This window comes from Mobula birostris, chromosome 11, assembly GCF_030028105.1.
Source record: "Mobula birostris isolate sMobBir1 chromosome 11, sMobBir1.hap1, whole genome shotgun sequence".
NCBI classification, from domain to species: domain Eukaryota; kingdom Metazoa; phylum Chordata; class Chondrichthyes; order Myliobatiformes; family Myliobatidae; genus Mobula; species Mobula birostris.
The window spans coordinates 16,623,905-16,642,456 of record NC_092380.1 but is presented as its reverse complement, the minus strand read 5'-3'; the positions used below and the strand labels follow the sequence as shown (position 1 = coordinate 16,642,456).

The following is an 18,552-nucleotide window of genomic DNA, read 5'->3' as shown; positions in this document are numbered from 1 at the left end:
AAACTGGTTAATATGCACTCAGTAGCCACTTTATTAGGTACTTCCTGTATCTAATAACATGGTCACTTAGTAAATGTTCATAGTTTTCTGGTGTAGCCCACCTGTGTTTAGTGAACTACCACTCACTGCATGGTTTTTGTTTTTCTAACTATTCTCTATAAACTCGAGACTTGAGCGTGAAAATCCTGGATCAGCAGTTTATGATACTTAAACCACCTGATCTAGTACCCACAATTATTCCATGATCAATGACTTAGATCACGTTTCTTCCTCATTCTGACATTCTGTCTAAACAACAACTGAACCTCTTGAACGTGTCTGCACGCTTTAATGCATTGAATTGCTGTCACATGATTGGCTGATTAGAGTTACATTAACAAGCAGGTATACCTAAAAAAAAGTGGCTGCTGAATGTGTATCACAGGCAAAAAAAATTAGTATACTGACAACATGAATTATCACAATGATGTGAATATGTTGAATAACTTCTTCAATAGATTCCAGATCCTAGTAGCTTTGGATTCTATTAGTATGCAGGTGTCCCCTGCTTTTCGAACGTTCACTTTACGAAACCTCACTGTTACGAAAGACCTACATTAGTACCCTGTTTTCGCTTTCAGAAGGTGTTTTCACTGTTACGAAAAAAAAAAGCAGCGTGCGATAAAAGGCAGTGCGCACTCCGAGCAGCTGCTCCCCCCGATTCGGAACGGCATTGCTTAAACACGAGCCTGTGAGCAGCCGTTTGCAAGATGAGTTCTATGGTATTGGAAAAGCCTGAAAGAGCTCGTAAGGGTGTTACACTTAGTGTAAAACTAGACATAATTAAGCATTTCAATCGTGGTGAACAAAGTAAGGACAACGTGAGTTTGGCTTGTGGAAGCTGATGAACATGATGTTGAAGAGGTTTTGGCATCCCATCACCAAGAACTGATAGATGAAGAGCTGATGCAATTGGAAGAAAAAAGCATAACAATCGAGTAATGATAAAGTATGACTTTAATTTTGAAAGGGTACATCGGTTTAGGGGATATTTGCAAGATGGTTTGAGTCCTTACAAAGAACTGTATGATAGAAAAATGTGCGAGGCTCAGCAGTCAAGCAAGCCTTTCCACATCAGCCACAGCAGACGACCAAACTCGACCTTCGACATTGAGGCAAGCAGTCATAGAAGATGAGCTGCCTGCTCTAATGGAAACAGACGATGACGAGATGACACCCCAGTGTGCCACCACCCCAACCCCCAAGCCACTGACAGATACCGATTTGCGGAGAATGCAACGGTAGCCGGGAGTGGGGGCACACAGCATATCTTTAAGAAAAAAAGTCCAAAATAAACATGTTAATTAATTACGTGTCGGGCAGCACCTAATTAATTAGCTTGTTTATTTCTGCTTTTTTCTTAAATATGTGCTGTGTGCCTCCCGGCTACCACTGCATTCCTGCGTGCTTCAAGACAATGTATCGCTGGGTGGCCTGGAGGGTGGGGGGCCACTGCACCAGCCAACTTGCGACGACTCAGTCTAACACACCATCATCAGTGTGCTCAGCGCTGTCTTCCCAATTCCGGTAAGTGATACGACACTGTACATACATTATTTCTACTTTATATCGGCTGTGTATTTTTACGTTATTTGGTATGATTTGGCAGCTTAAAGGTCACTGGAGGGAGTGTTTTTGCCAACAGCGCTTGCGTGAGATTTTCTGCCAACAGCGCTTGCGTGAGATTTTCGCTACAGAGAACAGTTCAGTAATGATTGTGGAAAAGTATTTCTACTTTATATAGGGCTGTGTATTTATCATATCATTCCTGCTTTTACTATATGTTACTGTTATTTTAGGTTTTATGTGTTATTTGGCATGATTTGGTAGGTTATTTTTGGGTCTGCCAACACTCACAAAATTTTCCCATATAAATAAATGGTGATTTCTTCTTCGCTTTACGACATTTCGGCTTACGAACTGTTTCATAGGAACCCTCTACCTTCAGATGGCCTTGTAGTCTAATCTGCAGTCCAGACTGAGGGAGTTGTACCTACCAGCAACTAGTCTCGGTGCCTTGCACTGGGCAAGGGAGATATTTAGTTGTTTCTGAAACTAATTGGAATCCAGCAAGTCTGGCTGGGCAACAGCTGAGGTTGGTATTTGCCTGCGATGATACCAGTAAGAGGGTGGGTTGGAAGTAGGTGGAAAAACACTGACAGTCACATCAAATCAGTGACTTTAGTAAACAAAATACATTCAATCCAGATTTGATCAATTCAGGATTCACTATTTTATTCTTTTGTTACAGACATCGAAAGAAAATTACAGCATGTCCATAACAGTCTGATCACAACCGACAACAGGACACCTCGCCAGTAAAATACTGGCCTTGTTGGGCAATGTAGGACAGTTCCAATATCTCAAGAGAGCAGATTAATGAGTGACATATAATATGATTGACCTGAACTAATTGTGCAAATGCTTTCAAATGCATCTAACACACTATTGTCCCAAATCTGAAATGAGATTTTGCCCCAAGTGTAAATTTGATTCATTCAGTAGAAAAAGCAGGTGACACAGTTGTCCGACGCTTCAGCTCCAGTCTAGTTACAGAATAATAAGTGGATTAAGGCAGCCCAATAGATCCTTACTATTAAGCACTAGAACACATGATAAAATGAGTTATTTGCTTCCATGTGGTCAGGGTTAGAAGTCAAGGTCTCCTGTTTTTAACTGGGACACAAACCTGTCACAGACAATTGTGGAATCCTACACTGCTAGAGCCCAATTGGCTCCTTGTGCCTTTGCTGTTCTCTGAAATATACTGAGCTCTTTCCCAGAGATGGAAAAACTTCCCCTTTTTAATCCAAATTCTTTATCGTGAGTGAATCTGCTTCCTAGGGAGCACATTCTAGATCTAAACACGTTGCATGAAAAATCACTGGCTTTTTGCCCAGTTTCCTAACATTGTAACCTCTGATCACTGATCTGCGTTACTGGAGACTAAAAGCAACATTAAGATCCTGCTGGAAATTTAAAAAAAAACAGGAAAGCCCAGGAATTCTCAGCAGATCAGGCAGCAGAGTTAATGTTGATGTTGATGTTGATGTTCCCGTGACTGTTTCTCTTTCATGATCCATTAAACTACAAGCTAGGTGGCTCCAGGTAAACAGGGTGGATCTGCAGAGATTTAGGAGTTTTAACATTGCAATTTTCTAGAGGTTTAATAATTTATCCGACAATCCAAAAGCACTTGGACTTTGTCAAAAATGGGTTTGTGAGGGGTAGAGGCAAGGAGCCGAGAGAATTGCAGGAATCAAGAGATATTCCTGCAAATATCCAATTCCTCAGCAAAATAACCAAATCCAGAGGGAACAAATACCCTCTTACAGCTTTTCTCCTGTAGCAGACACCGACAGACATGCGAGTATCAAGTGAATGGGTTTCAACGTTCACTGTTTCTAAGTGGTGACAATTGAAAGGCACAAAATAACTGTTGGGTGCCCGGTAGGACTTGAGGGGATGAGAAAGAAAAGGCAACATGAGATTGGGTGCTGGGAAGCAGGTGATAACAATCCTTAGGAACAACAACAGTCTGGTGTGAATGATCAAGCAACTGCCCTGAGTGAGTAGAATCCCACAGGGCACCCAACCTTCATGTTGAGCCTCTCTTCCCAGAGAGGATCTATCCACTACTAGGTGACACAATGACTGATCAGGTCCTGTACTCTGCTGCCTTTTCCTGGATACCTCCTGAACACCTGGCACCAAGTAGTCAGAATTCTGTCTCTTCACCTCTGGAGGGAACGGCCATTCCCACACATCACCTTTAAACACCCCAACAAACACGAAAGGCAGATTCCTGTGGGAAACGGCACCATGGTCACTTCCATCATTAAGTGTTTACGGCCCTGGACTAATCATAGAGGGGGTATCTCACCCCACTGATGGTTCCTGACCCAACTGAGGCACATTCCACAGGCCACCTGCCTGAAGCTACAGGTTCAGCAAACCTGGACAAACCAAACAAAAACAGGAAACCAGATGGCAGGAACTGAAGGAGAGAGGGGATGTGAGGGCTAAGTTTTTTCACTCAGAGAGTCATGGATGCCTGGAATGTGCTGGTATGGTGGTAGAGGCAAATACATTAGAGGCTTTTTTTTAAAGAGACATTTGGATAGGCACATGGATGTAAAAAAGATGGAGGGATATGGACATGTTGTAAGTAGGAGGGACTAGTGTTTGGGTGTTTCTGATTTGCCTTTTAGCCGGTTTGGCACAACACTGTGGGCCCAATATCCTCTTCCTGTGCTGTACTGTACCAGCAAAGCTCACTAAATCAGATATCTTTGCTGAGAGAGAAAGTATCTCCCTCTAGTGTTATAGAAGTGAACATGTTTGACTACTAAATGTAGTCTTAAATGGCCACCATGACATTAAGTGCAGGAAATACAAGCTGTTCTATCTCAGGGACGAGAAAGCCTGCTGTTGCTGGAAATCCAAGCAATACACATAAAATGCTGGAGGAACTCAGCAGGACAGGAAGCATCTATGGAAAAGAGTTAGCAACCGGCGTTTCGGGGCGAGGCTCTTCATCAGGACTCGACCCGAAACGTCAACTGTTTACTCTTTTCCACAGATGCTGCCTAGCCTGCTGAGTTCCTCCAGCTTTTTGTGTGCCTTGTTCTATCTCAGGAATTAGTTTAAAAACTGTTCTGCTGATAAACTCTCTTTGGATAAGTCTGTATTTGAGAGCTTTAGAAACACAAGTGCTGTTGTGAGGTTTCACCAGAGCTGCCACTGTTGAGCAGAAACCTCTGCACTGATACTGCCCCATGACAAGCACCTCCGGCATTTTGCTTTTTATTTCGTATCTGCAGTATTTTATTTATGCAGACACCAGTGTTGTTATTTATAAATTAAATTCGTTCGCGAACAATGCAACCACTAAAACATTGCCATGTTTTAAGAACACACTGCCATTCTGTGTCAGGTACCTACGCTAGCTGGCTTGGGCTTGGGCAATGGATGGATTATATGATTCAGGACACTATCTAATGCCTTCAGCAAGGCCAAGGGTAGCAGACCTGGAGATTTCTTTAATTTGTTGAGAATATTGACAGTAATTTGACTTGAGGGGGTATTGGTAGTGAGCTCTGCCTGACCTCCAGTATGCATACATGAGTTCTCTCACTGCCCTCACAGATCAAAGGCAACTTAACTCCTGGCATTGGAATATTATAACCATCAGAAAATCAGAAAGAAAGAAATCCTCATTTCATCTAAAAATACTCAATTGTTGAAATGGTCTGGACAAAGAGAAAGGTTTCTTCAGCCCCAATGACAATGTCGAAGGGCTTCCTCCACCTCATCTCCCAAATCTTACTAATACATTATCTGACTGTGAATGTGTTAACCTCATGGTCTCAAATCAACATGGCCAGTGTTTTCTGCAAAAGACTCCTGAGTGGAACCTCATTCTACTCTCCACCATTCCCAATCACATTCATTCTTTCGTGTCCTATAATCTAGAGCAGGAAGGTTTGTTTGGGGGGGGGGGGGTGGAGATTTAAAGGGTGGATGTTATCACTCCCACATGGTTCTTTGTCATCTCCTCTCCTCACTGTTTGTGTCTGGGGTACAGCATTCCTACATGGGCAGCCGCTATGATATTTCATTCGAGTGGGGTGTGCTCACAAGGTATTCAAGTAGAGGACATCAGCGAATGTTGCTGACTTTAAAAAAAAATTCTAATGCTCACATTACAGCTGGCGCTTGAACTGTCAGGCAAAATGCCTGCTTCCTGTCTATTGTGAAGGGTTTAGGATTGCATATAACAATTATCATTGCCTTGTCCTGTATCGGCAGAGCCACAGGACCAAGCCAGTTTGGGTCAGTTTCAAAAGGCAGGTCAAATCTCAACATGAAGACCCAGAGTTAAACTCCAACGTGGACATCAGATGCTTAAAGCTGGTAGGAATGTAGTTTAATGTTTCATCTCTTTTGAAGGTGTGCACCTGTTAATCACCACACTGTATAATCTCAGCAAAGGAATGCAACTGTTTGGGTGCTGATTAATGAAAGCCCTCATCAGATTACATTAAGAAACCCAAACATATTAAAGGTATGCTGCAATATAAAGTACATGAACCTTCCATATCCAAAGGCAGGCCAGAACTGCTAGAAGACACCACAGCCTCACGTGGCCATGGAACCAGTAGCTAAATATAGTATATGTGATACAGTCTGTTTTGTCAGCAGAAGATGCATCCCACTTTGAAAGAACAGAAAGGATTGAACTATATTGGAAGTTGATTCTGGGCTGACAAAGGCTCCAAAAAGTGGTTTGTACGATTCTCACCACTCCCTGTTATCCAGCTATCAATCAACATTTGGCCCGATCTGCAGTATTGCTAATTACACGTTATTCCAACCAATGACTGACCAACTCGCGGACTGGTTTGAATGTCAGGGTCACTGCAGATCCCTCCCGTGCCAACTGGGTTAAGGCATCCACCCCTACCCACTGTTTCCACACACATTCAAAAACATTTCAAGCTCTCCAAACTTCATTTCAGTGTCTCAATACTATCTGTACATAAGGCTCACTGGGTATTGGATAAATAAAGCATGTAATGAACAGTCATTTGTCTTGAGCTTCCAATTTAATGTTCAGCCTTGCCCTGCAACTCTCTTTGACATCACTCTGTTCCACATTCTACATGGGCCCATGGCTCCACTTGGCCTCAGTCTCTGCAATACTCTCACCCCAGCCCCCAATGATCATTCGCTCTCCAGCAATCCCAACCTACTCGTACATCCCAAAGCTCAACTACTCCACTGACCCTTCTCCAGCCTACCTTAATCTGCTTCCATATCTCAAACCAACCACCCACCCCTCCCTTGCGTGCTCGACACCTAATCTTTCCTGATGCTCCTTTGCCCAGACTTCCCTGACATCTGCCCCATCTCTCGCATCCACCTGGTCACCCATCAACTCCATTTTCCTCACACACCATCCCCTCGATCCTCATCCTGTTCCACCACTGTTATCTTCTCCCAACCTTTCCCATGCCCCTTCAACTTATCGCCTTGCCTATCTCCTAGCCGTCAGGCTTGCTGGAACTCTTCCCCCCACCTCACTTTCAGCCAGCCGCTCTCCGTTGTTCTTGAGCACACACCTTACTCCAATCTTCTGCTCCCTCCTGCCCCTCTCCCCACCTATTTTTCACACATCATGGGTGCTGGATTCTTTCGTACTTCAAGCCTTTGGGCTTACACTCTTACTTGATCTTGCTTGACCATCTTTCTCCCCCACCATCTTGACTATCTCTGGGATTCTGGCCCTTGACCTTCTTGGTCTCCCGCTTCCTACCCCCAACTCTAATCCTCCTCTCTGGCACCCACTCTCCCCCTTGTCTCCTCCCCTGATAGGCCTTAGACCTCTGGGCCCACCCCTAGACTGCGCTACACATATCTTGTAGAATAAATGCTGTGCTTGTTGAGTAACCTTTTGCTTTGGAATCCTCTTTCACCATTTCAGTTCATCCTCGGCTGAAGTCCTCCTGGTTAGCAGATGAGCTAACGGACAGATTGGCCTGTCCAGCTCAAGCTTCGTTAGGTCCCATTTGTGAATCGACTCAGTAAAATATGTTCCCTTTCCCACAGTGCTCTGGGTCACAAGTTTTATAAACATAACGAAAGGAAAATGCCCTCAGTCATGTACCCAGCGAGAGACCTCCGAATGGAGGCAACTGGACCAATCAGGAGACTTCAATCCAACACGTCCTGTGTCACTCCATTCCTTGAGGTCACTGTGATTTCCGCTGGACCTTCGAAGAGTCTCCCTGGTTTTGGTTGCCATCTGAACAGTAGAAGAAAACACAAGTATTAACAGCAGTTTCCTGCATAAGGTTAATTATTGATGTAATTTCATCATAATCTAAAGTAATAGACAAATTTTTCAGGAACAATGATGGTGCCAGATCTATTGCGGCTCAGCTGATTCTGAAGGAGATTCCCAGTTAGTCCCATGGTCTTGCTCCTTTGCCACTGACCTGCATCGTCTCCCAATAGAGGCAACATGGCCCCTTGATCATTACTGATCTACTTCAACCCTTTTTCCTCAATGTCTCTGTCCCTGCACTCATCTCCAGCAGATCCCTTGACCCCATTTCCAAAAGTCTTGCAATCTTGAAGAATTCTTCTCACCTAAGCAATTAATGGACAACTCCTGATTCTTAAAGGGTGATCCTGGACTCAACTACTTCCTTGCATCTACACAATCAAACTCGAAGGATTTTGTACACCTCACTAGGATCATGAATATAATTACTCAGTCCCTCTTTATAGGCCATTCCTCTCATTGCAAGATAAAATTTAGTGAGACCCTGTTGCAGTCTCTGCAAGATACATCAATCTTTCAAATAAACGGACCAAAACTGCACCAATATAATAGCAGTGAGATTTCTTACTTTTATATTCGAATCACCCTGCAATAAGCTTGTGACATTTATCTCCATAGTCCCTTGTAGGTTGAGTTAGTGTATCTAGATTAAATATTAATTCAATTCTCTTTTCAATACTTATAGTGAACCTGCTTCCACTACTTTGAGATGTGCCAGATTGTGACAAACTCAGTAAAACTCTAATCCTGCTTCAGTTTCTTTTGCTGATTTTATTGTTTTGTCCTCTGGTTTTGACCCCCCAGCCAATGGAATTTCATCAAAAGTCGTGCTGTACAAAATAAAAATCCATCCTAATTTTAAGCACTGCTATGATACCTCTCTTTCTCCATTTTAAGGAATCAGAATTACTGTCATATATGATGTGAAATTTGTGGTTTTGCAGCTGTAGTATCATGCAAAAACATAAAATCACTATAGATGACAACATTAAAAAGTACAAAAGGAACGATGAGGCAGTGTTCATGGGCTCATGGATCATTCAGGAATTTTGATGACAGAGGGGAAGAAGCTGTTCCCGAATGACTGAACATGAATCAACCCAGCTGCAACAGTGGAGACACAAGTGTTTGTAGATGTTGGAAACTGGAATAACACACAAAAAGCTGGAGGGACTGTTGATTCTCCATTTCCCACCGTAAATACTGTATGACCTGTGGGTTGTTCCAGCTTTTTGCATGTTAGACCATTAGACAAAGGAACAGAATTAGGCCATTTGGCCCATTGAGTCTGCTCTGCCATTCAATCATAGTTAATCTTTTTTTCCCCCTTGTCATCCCCACTCCCCAGCCTTCTCCTCGTAACCTTTGACCTCATGGCCAATCAAGAACCTGTTAAGCTTTGGCTTAAATACACCCAATAACCTGGCCTCCACAGCTGCCCATGGTAATAAATTCCACAATTCCACCACCCTCTGACTAAAGAAATTTCTCCGCATCTTTGTTTTAAATTTATGCCCCCCCTATCCTAAGGCTGTGCCCGCTTGTCCTAGACTCCCCCATCATTAGAAACCTCCTTTCTACGTCTACTCTGTCTGGGCCCTTCAACATTCAAAAGGTTTCAATGAGATTCCCCCTCATCCTTCTAAATTCCAGTGAGTACAGGCCCAGAGCCATCATAAGTTCCTCGTATGATAACCCTTCCATTCCTGGAACATCCTTGTGAACCTCCTCTGAACCCTCTCCAATGCCAGCACATCTTTTCTTAGACGAGGAGCCCAAAACTGTTCACAATACTCAAGGTGGGACCTCACCAGTGCCTTATTAAAGCCTCAGCATCATATCCCCGCTCATGTTTTCTAGGACTCTTGAAATGAATGCTAACGTTGTATCTGCCTTCTTCACCACCGACTCTACCTGCAAGTTAACCTTTAGGTTGTCTACACAAGGACTCCCAAGTCCATTTGTATCTCAGATTTTTGGATTTTCTCCTCATTTGGAAAACAATCTGCACATTTATTTCTACAACCAAAGTGCATGACTGTGCATTTTCCAACATTGTATTTGATTTGCCTCTTTCTTGCCCATTCCCCTAATTTAAGTCCTTCTGCAGCCTGTTTCCTCAACACTACCTGCCCCTCCACCAATCTTAGTATCATCTGCAAACTTGGCAACAAAGCTATCTATTCCATCATCTAAATCATTTATATACAGCATAAAAAGCATTCTTTTTATAACACCAACCCTGCGGAACACCACTCTGAAGCCAACCAGAAAAGGATCCTTTTATTCCTTCTTGATACCTCCCACCAATCAGCCAATGCCCTAACCATGACAGTAACTTCCCTGTAATACCATGGGCTTTTAACTTGGTAAGCAGCCTCATCTGTGGCATCTTGTCAAAGGCCTTCTGAAGGTCCAAATATACAACATCCACTGCATCCCCTTCATCTATCCTACTTGCAATCTCCTCAAAGAATTCCAACAGGTTTGTCAGGCAAGATTTTCCCTTAAGGAAACCATGCTGACTTTGTCCTATCTTGTCCTGTGTCACCAAGTACTCCATAACCTCATCTTTAACAGATATTGCCCTAGAAACATCTGTGTCCACACATTCCTTTCAGATACACAGCACAGAAAAAGGCTCATTAGCCCATTGAGTCTGTTCCGACCATCAACCACCCATTTAGATTAACCCTATATAAATCCCATTTTTATCCTCTTCATGTTATCTACATACATTCACAAGTTTGCAGATAAGAACGATGAGATGGAGTACAGTAAGGAGATAAAGAACCTACTGGCACGCTGTCAAGACAATAACCTCTCCCTCAACGTCAGCAAAACAAAGAATCTGGGTACTGACTTCAAGAAGTGAAGCCGTACACATGTCCCTGTCTGTGTTAATGGTGCTGAGGTGGAGGTGGTTGAGAGCTTCAAGTTTCTACATGTAAATATCACCACCAGCTTGTCCTAGTCCAACCATGTAAGTGAAGTTGTGCCCTCTGGTTCAGTTCAGTGGTTGAGGGGTAATAACTATTCCTGAACCTCATGGTGTGTGACCGAAAGCTCCTAAAACTTCTTCCCGACGGCTCTGCATGGTGGGCATCCCGATGATGAACACTGCTTTCCTGAGACAGGGCTTCTTTGTAGAAATGCTCAGTGGCTGGGACGGCTTTTCCTGTGATGGACTGGGCCGTATCCACCATCTTCTGTAGGCTTTTCTGTTCAGGGGCATTGACCGTGATGCAACCTGTACAGAGTTATTCAGTAGGGACACGGGCCCTTTTGCCCACTGCGCCCATGCCAATCAGGATCCCTGTCTAAGCTAGTGATGTGGTATCATGAGTTCAGATTTATTTAAGTAAAAGGAAAAAAAACAACTGAAGTTACAAGCTGGCATCATATAAACAGCGACTGCAGGACAACCAGTTTTCTGCAAAATCTATCACATTAGTGATGGAGATGTGCCATCTTTAACTGGGCAGTTACATGCAACCCCAGAGTCACAGCACCACACATACACAACTAAACAACTATACGAGTAAATGTGGATGAAGTACGGGGCATCAGCCTAGGCAATGAATCTGATTTGGACAGAGAGGGCACACTCGTCTTGCCAGAGATTAATGGACTTTTGGACAAAAAGGAAATCACAGAATAACAAGGACTAGGCGAGAAAATGGTAGGGAACCAGGTATTCATTGTGCCACAGCTTGAGGAGGCTTCTCTTGTTTACATTCACGTTCCTTTGGAGTGGAGAACATTTGAGGAGCAAAGAGCAGGCGCAGACCTGAAACTACATGCATGCAATCCAGAAAAACCCAGAACTAATGAGTTGGATGAAAGTTCTATGCTCTTGCCTGGTGCATTTGTAAACGGTGGGACAAATAATATCAAATGGCTTTGTTGCCAAGTGGTTAATACAGCTTGGATATTCTCTTTGGTCCCTACCGTAAGAGGAGCAAAGGTTCAGGGAATTTGATTCATTCCATATCACATCAAGAGACAGCAGAGTAAACTGGAAATACCAAAACCAACAAGGGTCCTGATAAAATACCAGTTGTGGTGAAGGTCTGTCACAAAACTGGCTGTGTATTTGAGGAAGTTGCTTCATATTGTATGTTTGATTATACCATCAGAGGCTTGTTGATCCCAGCAGCTTGTTGATGCTGGCTCTCAGAGCAATCTCACCCATCCCCTGCAATTACTTATCTCCAAGTAAATTACTCTCTCTCACAAGCATGACATGGAGTAGGTTACTAGGAATTAAAAGATATCACCGATTCACACATCATATTCCATTTGAAAACCTTGCCCACTTCCCTAGCCTACTAATACAACCCATCTACGTCTTCTTCACAACTTGCTTTCTTCCGATGCCTCATACGCCAGGTTGCTGTCACTGACTTCAGCTCAGCTTTTAGCACGATCATCCCTCAGAGGCTGGTGGGTAAACTGTCCTTGTTGGGACCCAACACCTCCTTCTGTAACTGGACCTTGGACCTCTTGACAGCAAGACCCCAGTCAGTCCGAGTTGGGAGCAACATCTCAAGCTCCATCATGCTGCACACTGCTGCCCTAGGGCTATGTGCTCAGTCTGTTGCTGACTCACAACTGCATGGCCAGATTCAGCTCAAACCAGATCATCAAGTTCGCTGATGATTTATTTACTTATTGAGATACAGCATGGAATAGGCCCTTCTGGCCCTACGAGCCACACCATCCAGCAACCTCCAATTTAACTCTAGCCTAATCACAGGACAATTTGCAATGAGCAATTAACCTACTAACCAGTACGTCTTTGTACTGTGGAAGGAAACCGGAGCATCCGGAGAGGACAACGAGACTCCTTACAGATAACGCTGGAACTGAACTCCGACATTCCAAGCTGTAATGACGTTGCGCTAACCATGACGCTACCATGGCGCCCAACACTGATGACACAACAGTGGTTGGCCTCATCGGCAGCAATGACCAGTCAGCATACAGAGAAGAGGTAGAAAGGCTTGTCAAATGGTGAGAGAACAACAATCTGAGTCTCAACGTAGACAAGAGATGATTGTGGACTGCAGGAAGGTGCAGGTTGACTACCATGGAGAGAGTGAAGAGTGTCCACGATTTCATATACTTCTTTCGGATCCCTGAAGAAGGGTCTTGGCCCAGAACATGGATCGTTTATTCATTTCCACAGATGCTGCCTAACCCGCTGAGTTCTTCCAGCATTTTGTGTGAACTGCTTTGAATTTACAGCATCTGCAGAATCTCATGACCCCACCAACCTCCTCTGTTTAAAGGGAATAATCTCAGTTTCTCCAATCTACCTGTGCACCCTCCTCCTGTTCCTCTCTGGTAAATCTCTTCCACAGCTCCTCTTTGGATGGTTGAGAGACATAATTTATTAGGAGTAAACATCATTAAAGCCTGTCCTGATCCAACCACACTGATGCCACAAAAAGGAAAGCACACCAGTGCCTTTATTTCCTTAGGAGGCTAAAGAAATTTGGCATGTGCCATTTGACCCACACCAATTTTTATAGACGTACAACAAAAAGCATCCTATCTAGATGCATCACGGTTGGTATGGCAACTGCTCTGCCTGAGACAAGAAACTCAGAGAGTTATGGACATCATGGAAATCAGTCTCCCCTCCTTGAATAATGTCAACACTTCTCAGTGCCTTGATAAAGCAGTCAATAATCAAAGACCCTACCTACCTGAGACATCCACACCCCTTCCCTTGGGCAGAAGATACAACAGCCTGCTTCTAACCCACTGTTGTAAGACTATTGAACGCACCTCTTCTGTGAAAAGGCGGATTCTTGATGTCATGATCTACCTCATCACGGCCTTGTACTTTATTGTCTGCCTGCCCTGTACCTTCTCTATAACTTTTAACACTATATTCCGCATTCTAATATTGCTTTTCCCTTGTAGTACCTCAATGCACTGATATAATGAAATGAATTGTACAGTTGGCATGCAAAACAATCTTTCATTGTATCTCAAACTTATGACAATAATAAATCAATTTACCAATCTTTACACATTTCCTACATTATAGGCATCAGTTAGTCTCGTGAGACCATGGATTTGCGCCTTGGAAGGTTTCCAGGGCGCAGGCCTGGGCAAGGTTGTATGGAAGACCGGCAGTTGCCCATGCTGCAAGTCTCCCCTCTCCACGCCACCGATGTTGTCCAAGGGAAGGGCATTAAGACCCATACAGCTTGGCACCAGTGTCGTCGCAGAGCAATGTGTGGTTAAGTGCCTTGCTCAAGGACACAACACGCTGCCTCAGCTAAGGCTCGAACTAGCAACCTTCAGGTCATTAGACGAATACCTTAACCACTTGGCCACGTACCAACACATTTCCTACATTGCTGAATCAGTAGTTATAAAGTGCAAAATCCAAAATTTTAAAGGTCATGTTGCTCTATAAATGTAGGAATTAGCAAAACCATCAGAAGGAAACAATTTCATTGCATTCAGCACCATGATTTAGTCCTGCAGGTGAGCCAGTATTTGTGGGGGTCCTTAGACGCATTATGGTGAAGGAGTTTTGACTGTCATGCAGATTTGAATTGTAGCCTTAGGAGCAACAGTTGAGAGACAAGTCATGCTAGATCACAATAATCCTAGCTTGAATACCATAATCACAAGGGAATCTGCAGATGCTGGAAATCCAAAGCAACACACACAAAATGCTGGAGGAACTCAGGTGGTCAGGCAGCAACCATGGGAAAAAACAGGAAAAATTTTGGGCATAGAAACTTCATCGGGACTCAGTCTTGATAAAATGCCGACTATTTATTCTATTCCACGGATGCTTCCTGACCTGCTGAGTTCCTCTAGCATCTTCAAGGTGTGTGTTACTAAGCCAACTTTGAAGTTTTCATTGTCCACCACACCCAACAGATTAAGTCTAGTTTTTATAGAAGCAGGCACTGCCATTGTTCTATGAACCTGCCTAACAAGTCATTTATAACCAGTGTGGAATGGTACCTGTATAGCTCTGTTGTAAGTGGGCTGGTACACTCGATCGGGAAAGCTGTGCAGAACCAGACTGAAAACCTTTCAAAATATCTGTTGGGAAAGACAAAAGTTAATTTAGGAGGCTTATCCACTCACCTTAAAGAGAAATAACCCTCCCTTATCCTAAAAGCACAGAACAGCTTCAAAGCATTCAACCCATCAAATAGATGCTGCTTCTTTGAAACAACTATCCTATAAGTTTCAAATTCCTCTTTCCCTACAAATACTTTTTGCTCAAATATCAAAATATCCTCTGAAAACTACTATTGAACATTTTCCCACTATACTCTCCCCCATTCTTCCTCTAATTTCCATTGTTGTTTTTTGTGGTTTCTGGTTGTCACAGTAATGATGCTCTTTATTTACTCCATCATGTCAAAACTTCCCCTTAATATGAAAGCCTCTGTTAAATGTTTCATTATCCTCCCTAATTGTGAAAATAATTCCAGCTTCTCCAGTTTCTTCACATAACAAAATCCCGGCCCAAGCATCTTTCTAGTGTATTGCATGATTCACTAGGTAAGTCCATTGTGTGATGTGCTCCCAGGCACGTAAACAAGGTAAAAGGATAACCAGTGCTTGGTTAGCTGATCTTTGCAGACAAGCAGTTGAAAATTTAATACCCTGCTACAGAGGGGAGAAAATCTGCAATCCACAGATGTCAAGGATTGTATCTGGTGCAGTGGCAACACTGTCATCTCTGGTCAAACAAGGAGGTTTCAAGCACTAAACCACAGATTTATATTAGGTTCGTATTTCAGTATAACAATGAGGTTTGAGGTTCTGAGATGATTAACAATGTAAAACATTCCTCCAGGACCATTTCGAACAGCAAATGACCTTTCTCAGATGTCCCAAACAACATACCTATAATCATTTATACCAGCCTATCACCTCCCATCGGCCCCCTCCTCTTTCCCTTTCTCCCATGGTCAACTGGCCTCTCCTATCAGATTCATTCTTCTCCAGCCCACCTGGCTTCATCTATCACCTTCTAGCTATCTTCCAACCCCCCACCTTTTCATTCTGATGTCTTCCCCCTTCCTTTTCAGTCCTGAAGAAGTTTCTCATCCCAAAATGTCAACTGTTTATTAATTTCCATAGTTGCTGCCTGACTTGCTGAGTTCCTCCAGCACTTTGTGTGTGTTACTTTGGATTTCCAGCATCTGCAGATTTTCTCATGTTTATAATTATAATACATTACCTGCTCATTTATTTTTTTGGTGCCTATGCACAGACTGGTTGTTGCATCGTCCTATGTTAGAACTTTAAATACAACAAAGCTACAGAGCTTTATGTGACATTTTGTGGATGTGAAACTTTAAATACAAATTTCCTATTGTCAGGTCAGTGGATTTAACTCTGCTGCCCAGTCTTACCATGTTGATTACGAGACTACCAAGGTCACCATCTGGACTACTTGGGCTAATATTCCTGAGGCTATCAGGCACAGACACCACACATCACTGTCAGGAAACACAAAGGAGGCCAGGGACTGATGGTGGAAGCTGGGAGAATACGTGCAAAGTGGCAGAATCTGGATGATATTTAAGATGCAATTTCGATTGTTTTGGTGATTTGGCCACTACCTTATTCCTACCTCAAGGCTAGGGGTATCTGTCCAACTTGTATCCTTTGCCAGACTGGCTAAATCACACGAGAAGATGAAAGGGCTCTGTTTTCAAGACTTCCTTCCCTCCATTCTTAGAATGGCTCCCTTCTGAACTCTACGGATGCCTGTCCTTCATGATTCTTAATCCCTGCAGCTCAGAATTTTTGGTTCAGCAGGTTTACCTAAAACTAAAAACCCTCACTAATTTTTATAGATGCACCGTAGAAAGCATTCTTCTAGGGTGCATCACATCTGGTATGGAAGTTGTCCTCTCCAAGACCGGAAGAAGCTGCAGAAGATCGTGAACACAGCCCAGCAAATCACACAAACCAATCTTCCGTCCTTGGACTCACTTTACACCGCACGCTGTCGGAGCAGTGCTGCCAGGATAATCAAGGACACGACCCATCCAGCCAACACACTTTTCATCCCTCTTCCCTCCGGGAGAAGGTTCAGGAGCTTGAAGACTCGTACAGCCAGATTTGGGAACAGCTTCTTTCCAACTGTAATAAGACTGCTGAACGGATCCTGACCCAGATCTGGGCCGTACCCTCCAAATATCCGGACCTGCCTCTCGGTTTTTTTGCACTACCTTACTTTCCATTTTTCTATTTATGAATTATAATTTAAATTTTTAATATTTACTAATTTTTACTGTTTTTAATATTTAATATTTGTAATCCAGGGAGTGGGAAGCGCAGAATCAAATATCGCTGTGATGATTGTACGTTCTAGTACCAATTGTTTGGCAACGATAAAGTATAAAGTATTACATGTGCAATTTTTGCGTACACCTGTTAATCCCAACTTGCTGCACACTGACAACAGCATCGCGCTTGTCGGCCTTTACTGAAGGACAGCCCTCACAGTCAAGTCAATATGAAGATAGCCCCACTCATCAGTTCATTTCCAGATTGCCCCCTCTTCCAACCGCCCCCATCCCTGGGCTCATTGGTTTTGAATGTTAGAAAAAAAACAATATAGAAACAATGGAAATCTGAAATGAAAAAAAAAGTGTTGGGAACACTATTTAGATTTCTGGATAGAGAAAGAGAGATAACATTTTAGATCAATGACCTTACAACAGTACAGAAGTATAATAATGATTCATTCAAGCCCTTTGCAGATATTAAAATTGCTCCTCATTAAGCAGGTAGACGAAAACTTGTGTGTTCATTACACGTACATCACTATCCTTAATGCAAAAAGGCTGCAAGAGGGGGAAGTGGTGGTACTTTCATTAGTCCTCTCCAACTGTGCGAGATATTTGGATCTATCGCCTGAATATCAAATTTTAAAAATACAGTGGATTCCAGTTGAGACACACTGAGACCAGTACATACTGCCCAATTAAGTGGCTGCCCCAATTAGCCAAGTTTCATGGAAACAGTTAAAAAGGTATATAAAGGACAAACTACAGTTTAACAGAGTAACAAATTATGTAATTAAATAAAATATAGAACAAATCAGAACACTATCAATACTATAATACTATAAACTGTATTACTTCCTAATAGTAATCAACAGAGTTCATACAGTGTACGCTGCCACATTCTTTTGACTATAAATGAACAAAATTGGTGCAGACACCTAGTGCAGATAATGGAATGCCTTCATACAGTGCTTTTAATGGCTGCATCCTCTAAGTCTTCACTTTCATTGTAACATTCAAGCTGATTGTTAATATCTTCAAACTTTTCATAGTCCCTAACTTGCTGAAGTAGTGAAATTGTTTCATTTTCACTCTCGGCTGTTTCTGGCATCTCCAAGCCTGAATGCTTGAAACCACAGTGAGGAAAACAGTTCTGAATTGTCTTTCTGTTTTATTTCTCACTAACTATCAGTGACAAAAATCACTGCTTTTTGAACATAAAGACAACACAGATGAGAAATAACATCTGACAGTCAACACTGGCACACCTCAAGGACGCGTGCTTAGCCCATTGCTCTTCTCTCTACAACCACGCGCGTGTGGCTAGGCAAGCTCAACCACCATCTACAAATTTGCCGATGACACAACTAT

The 18,552-nt window shown here is 42.9% G+C and overlaps 1 protein-coding gene across 2 annotated transcripts in view; it reads right to left on the bottom strand.

Annotated features, from left to right (window-relative positions):
• Positions 1-2,248: 2,248 nt before the first annotated feature.
• LOC140204869 (ubinuclein-2-like) overlaps positions 2,249-18,552 on the bottom strand; it is a 74,412-nt gene continuing 58,108 nt past the window's right edge. For both annotated transcript variants that reach the window (XM_072271755.1, XM_072271756.1), the window contains 2 exons: positions 14,888-14,968; positions 2,249-7,846 (listed from right to left, as the gene is read on the bottom strand). In XM_072271755.1, coding sequence (XP_072127856.1) covers positions 7,794-7,846; positions 14,888-14,968 — 134 coding nt within the window. In that variant the 3' untranslated portion in view covers positions 2,249-7,793. The remainder of the gene's footprint in view (positions 7,847-14,887; positions 14,969-18,552) is intronic.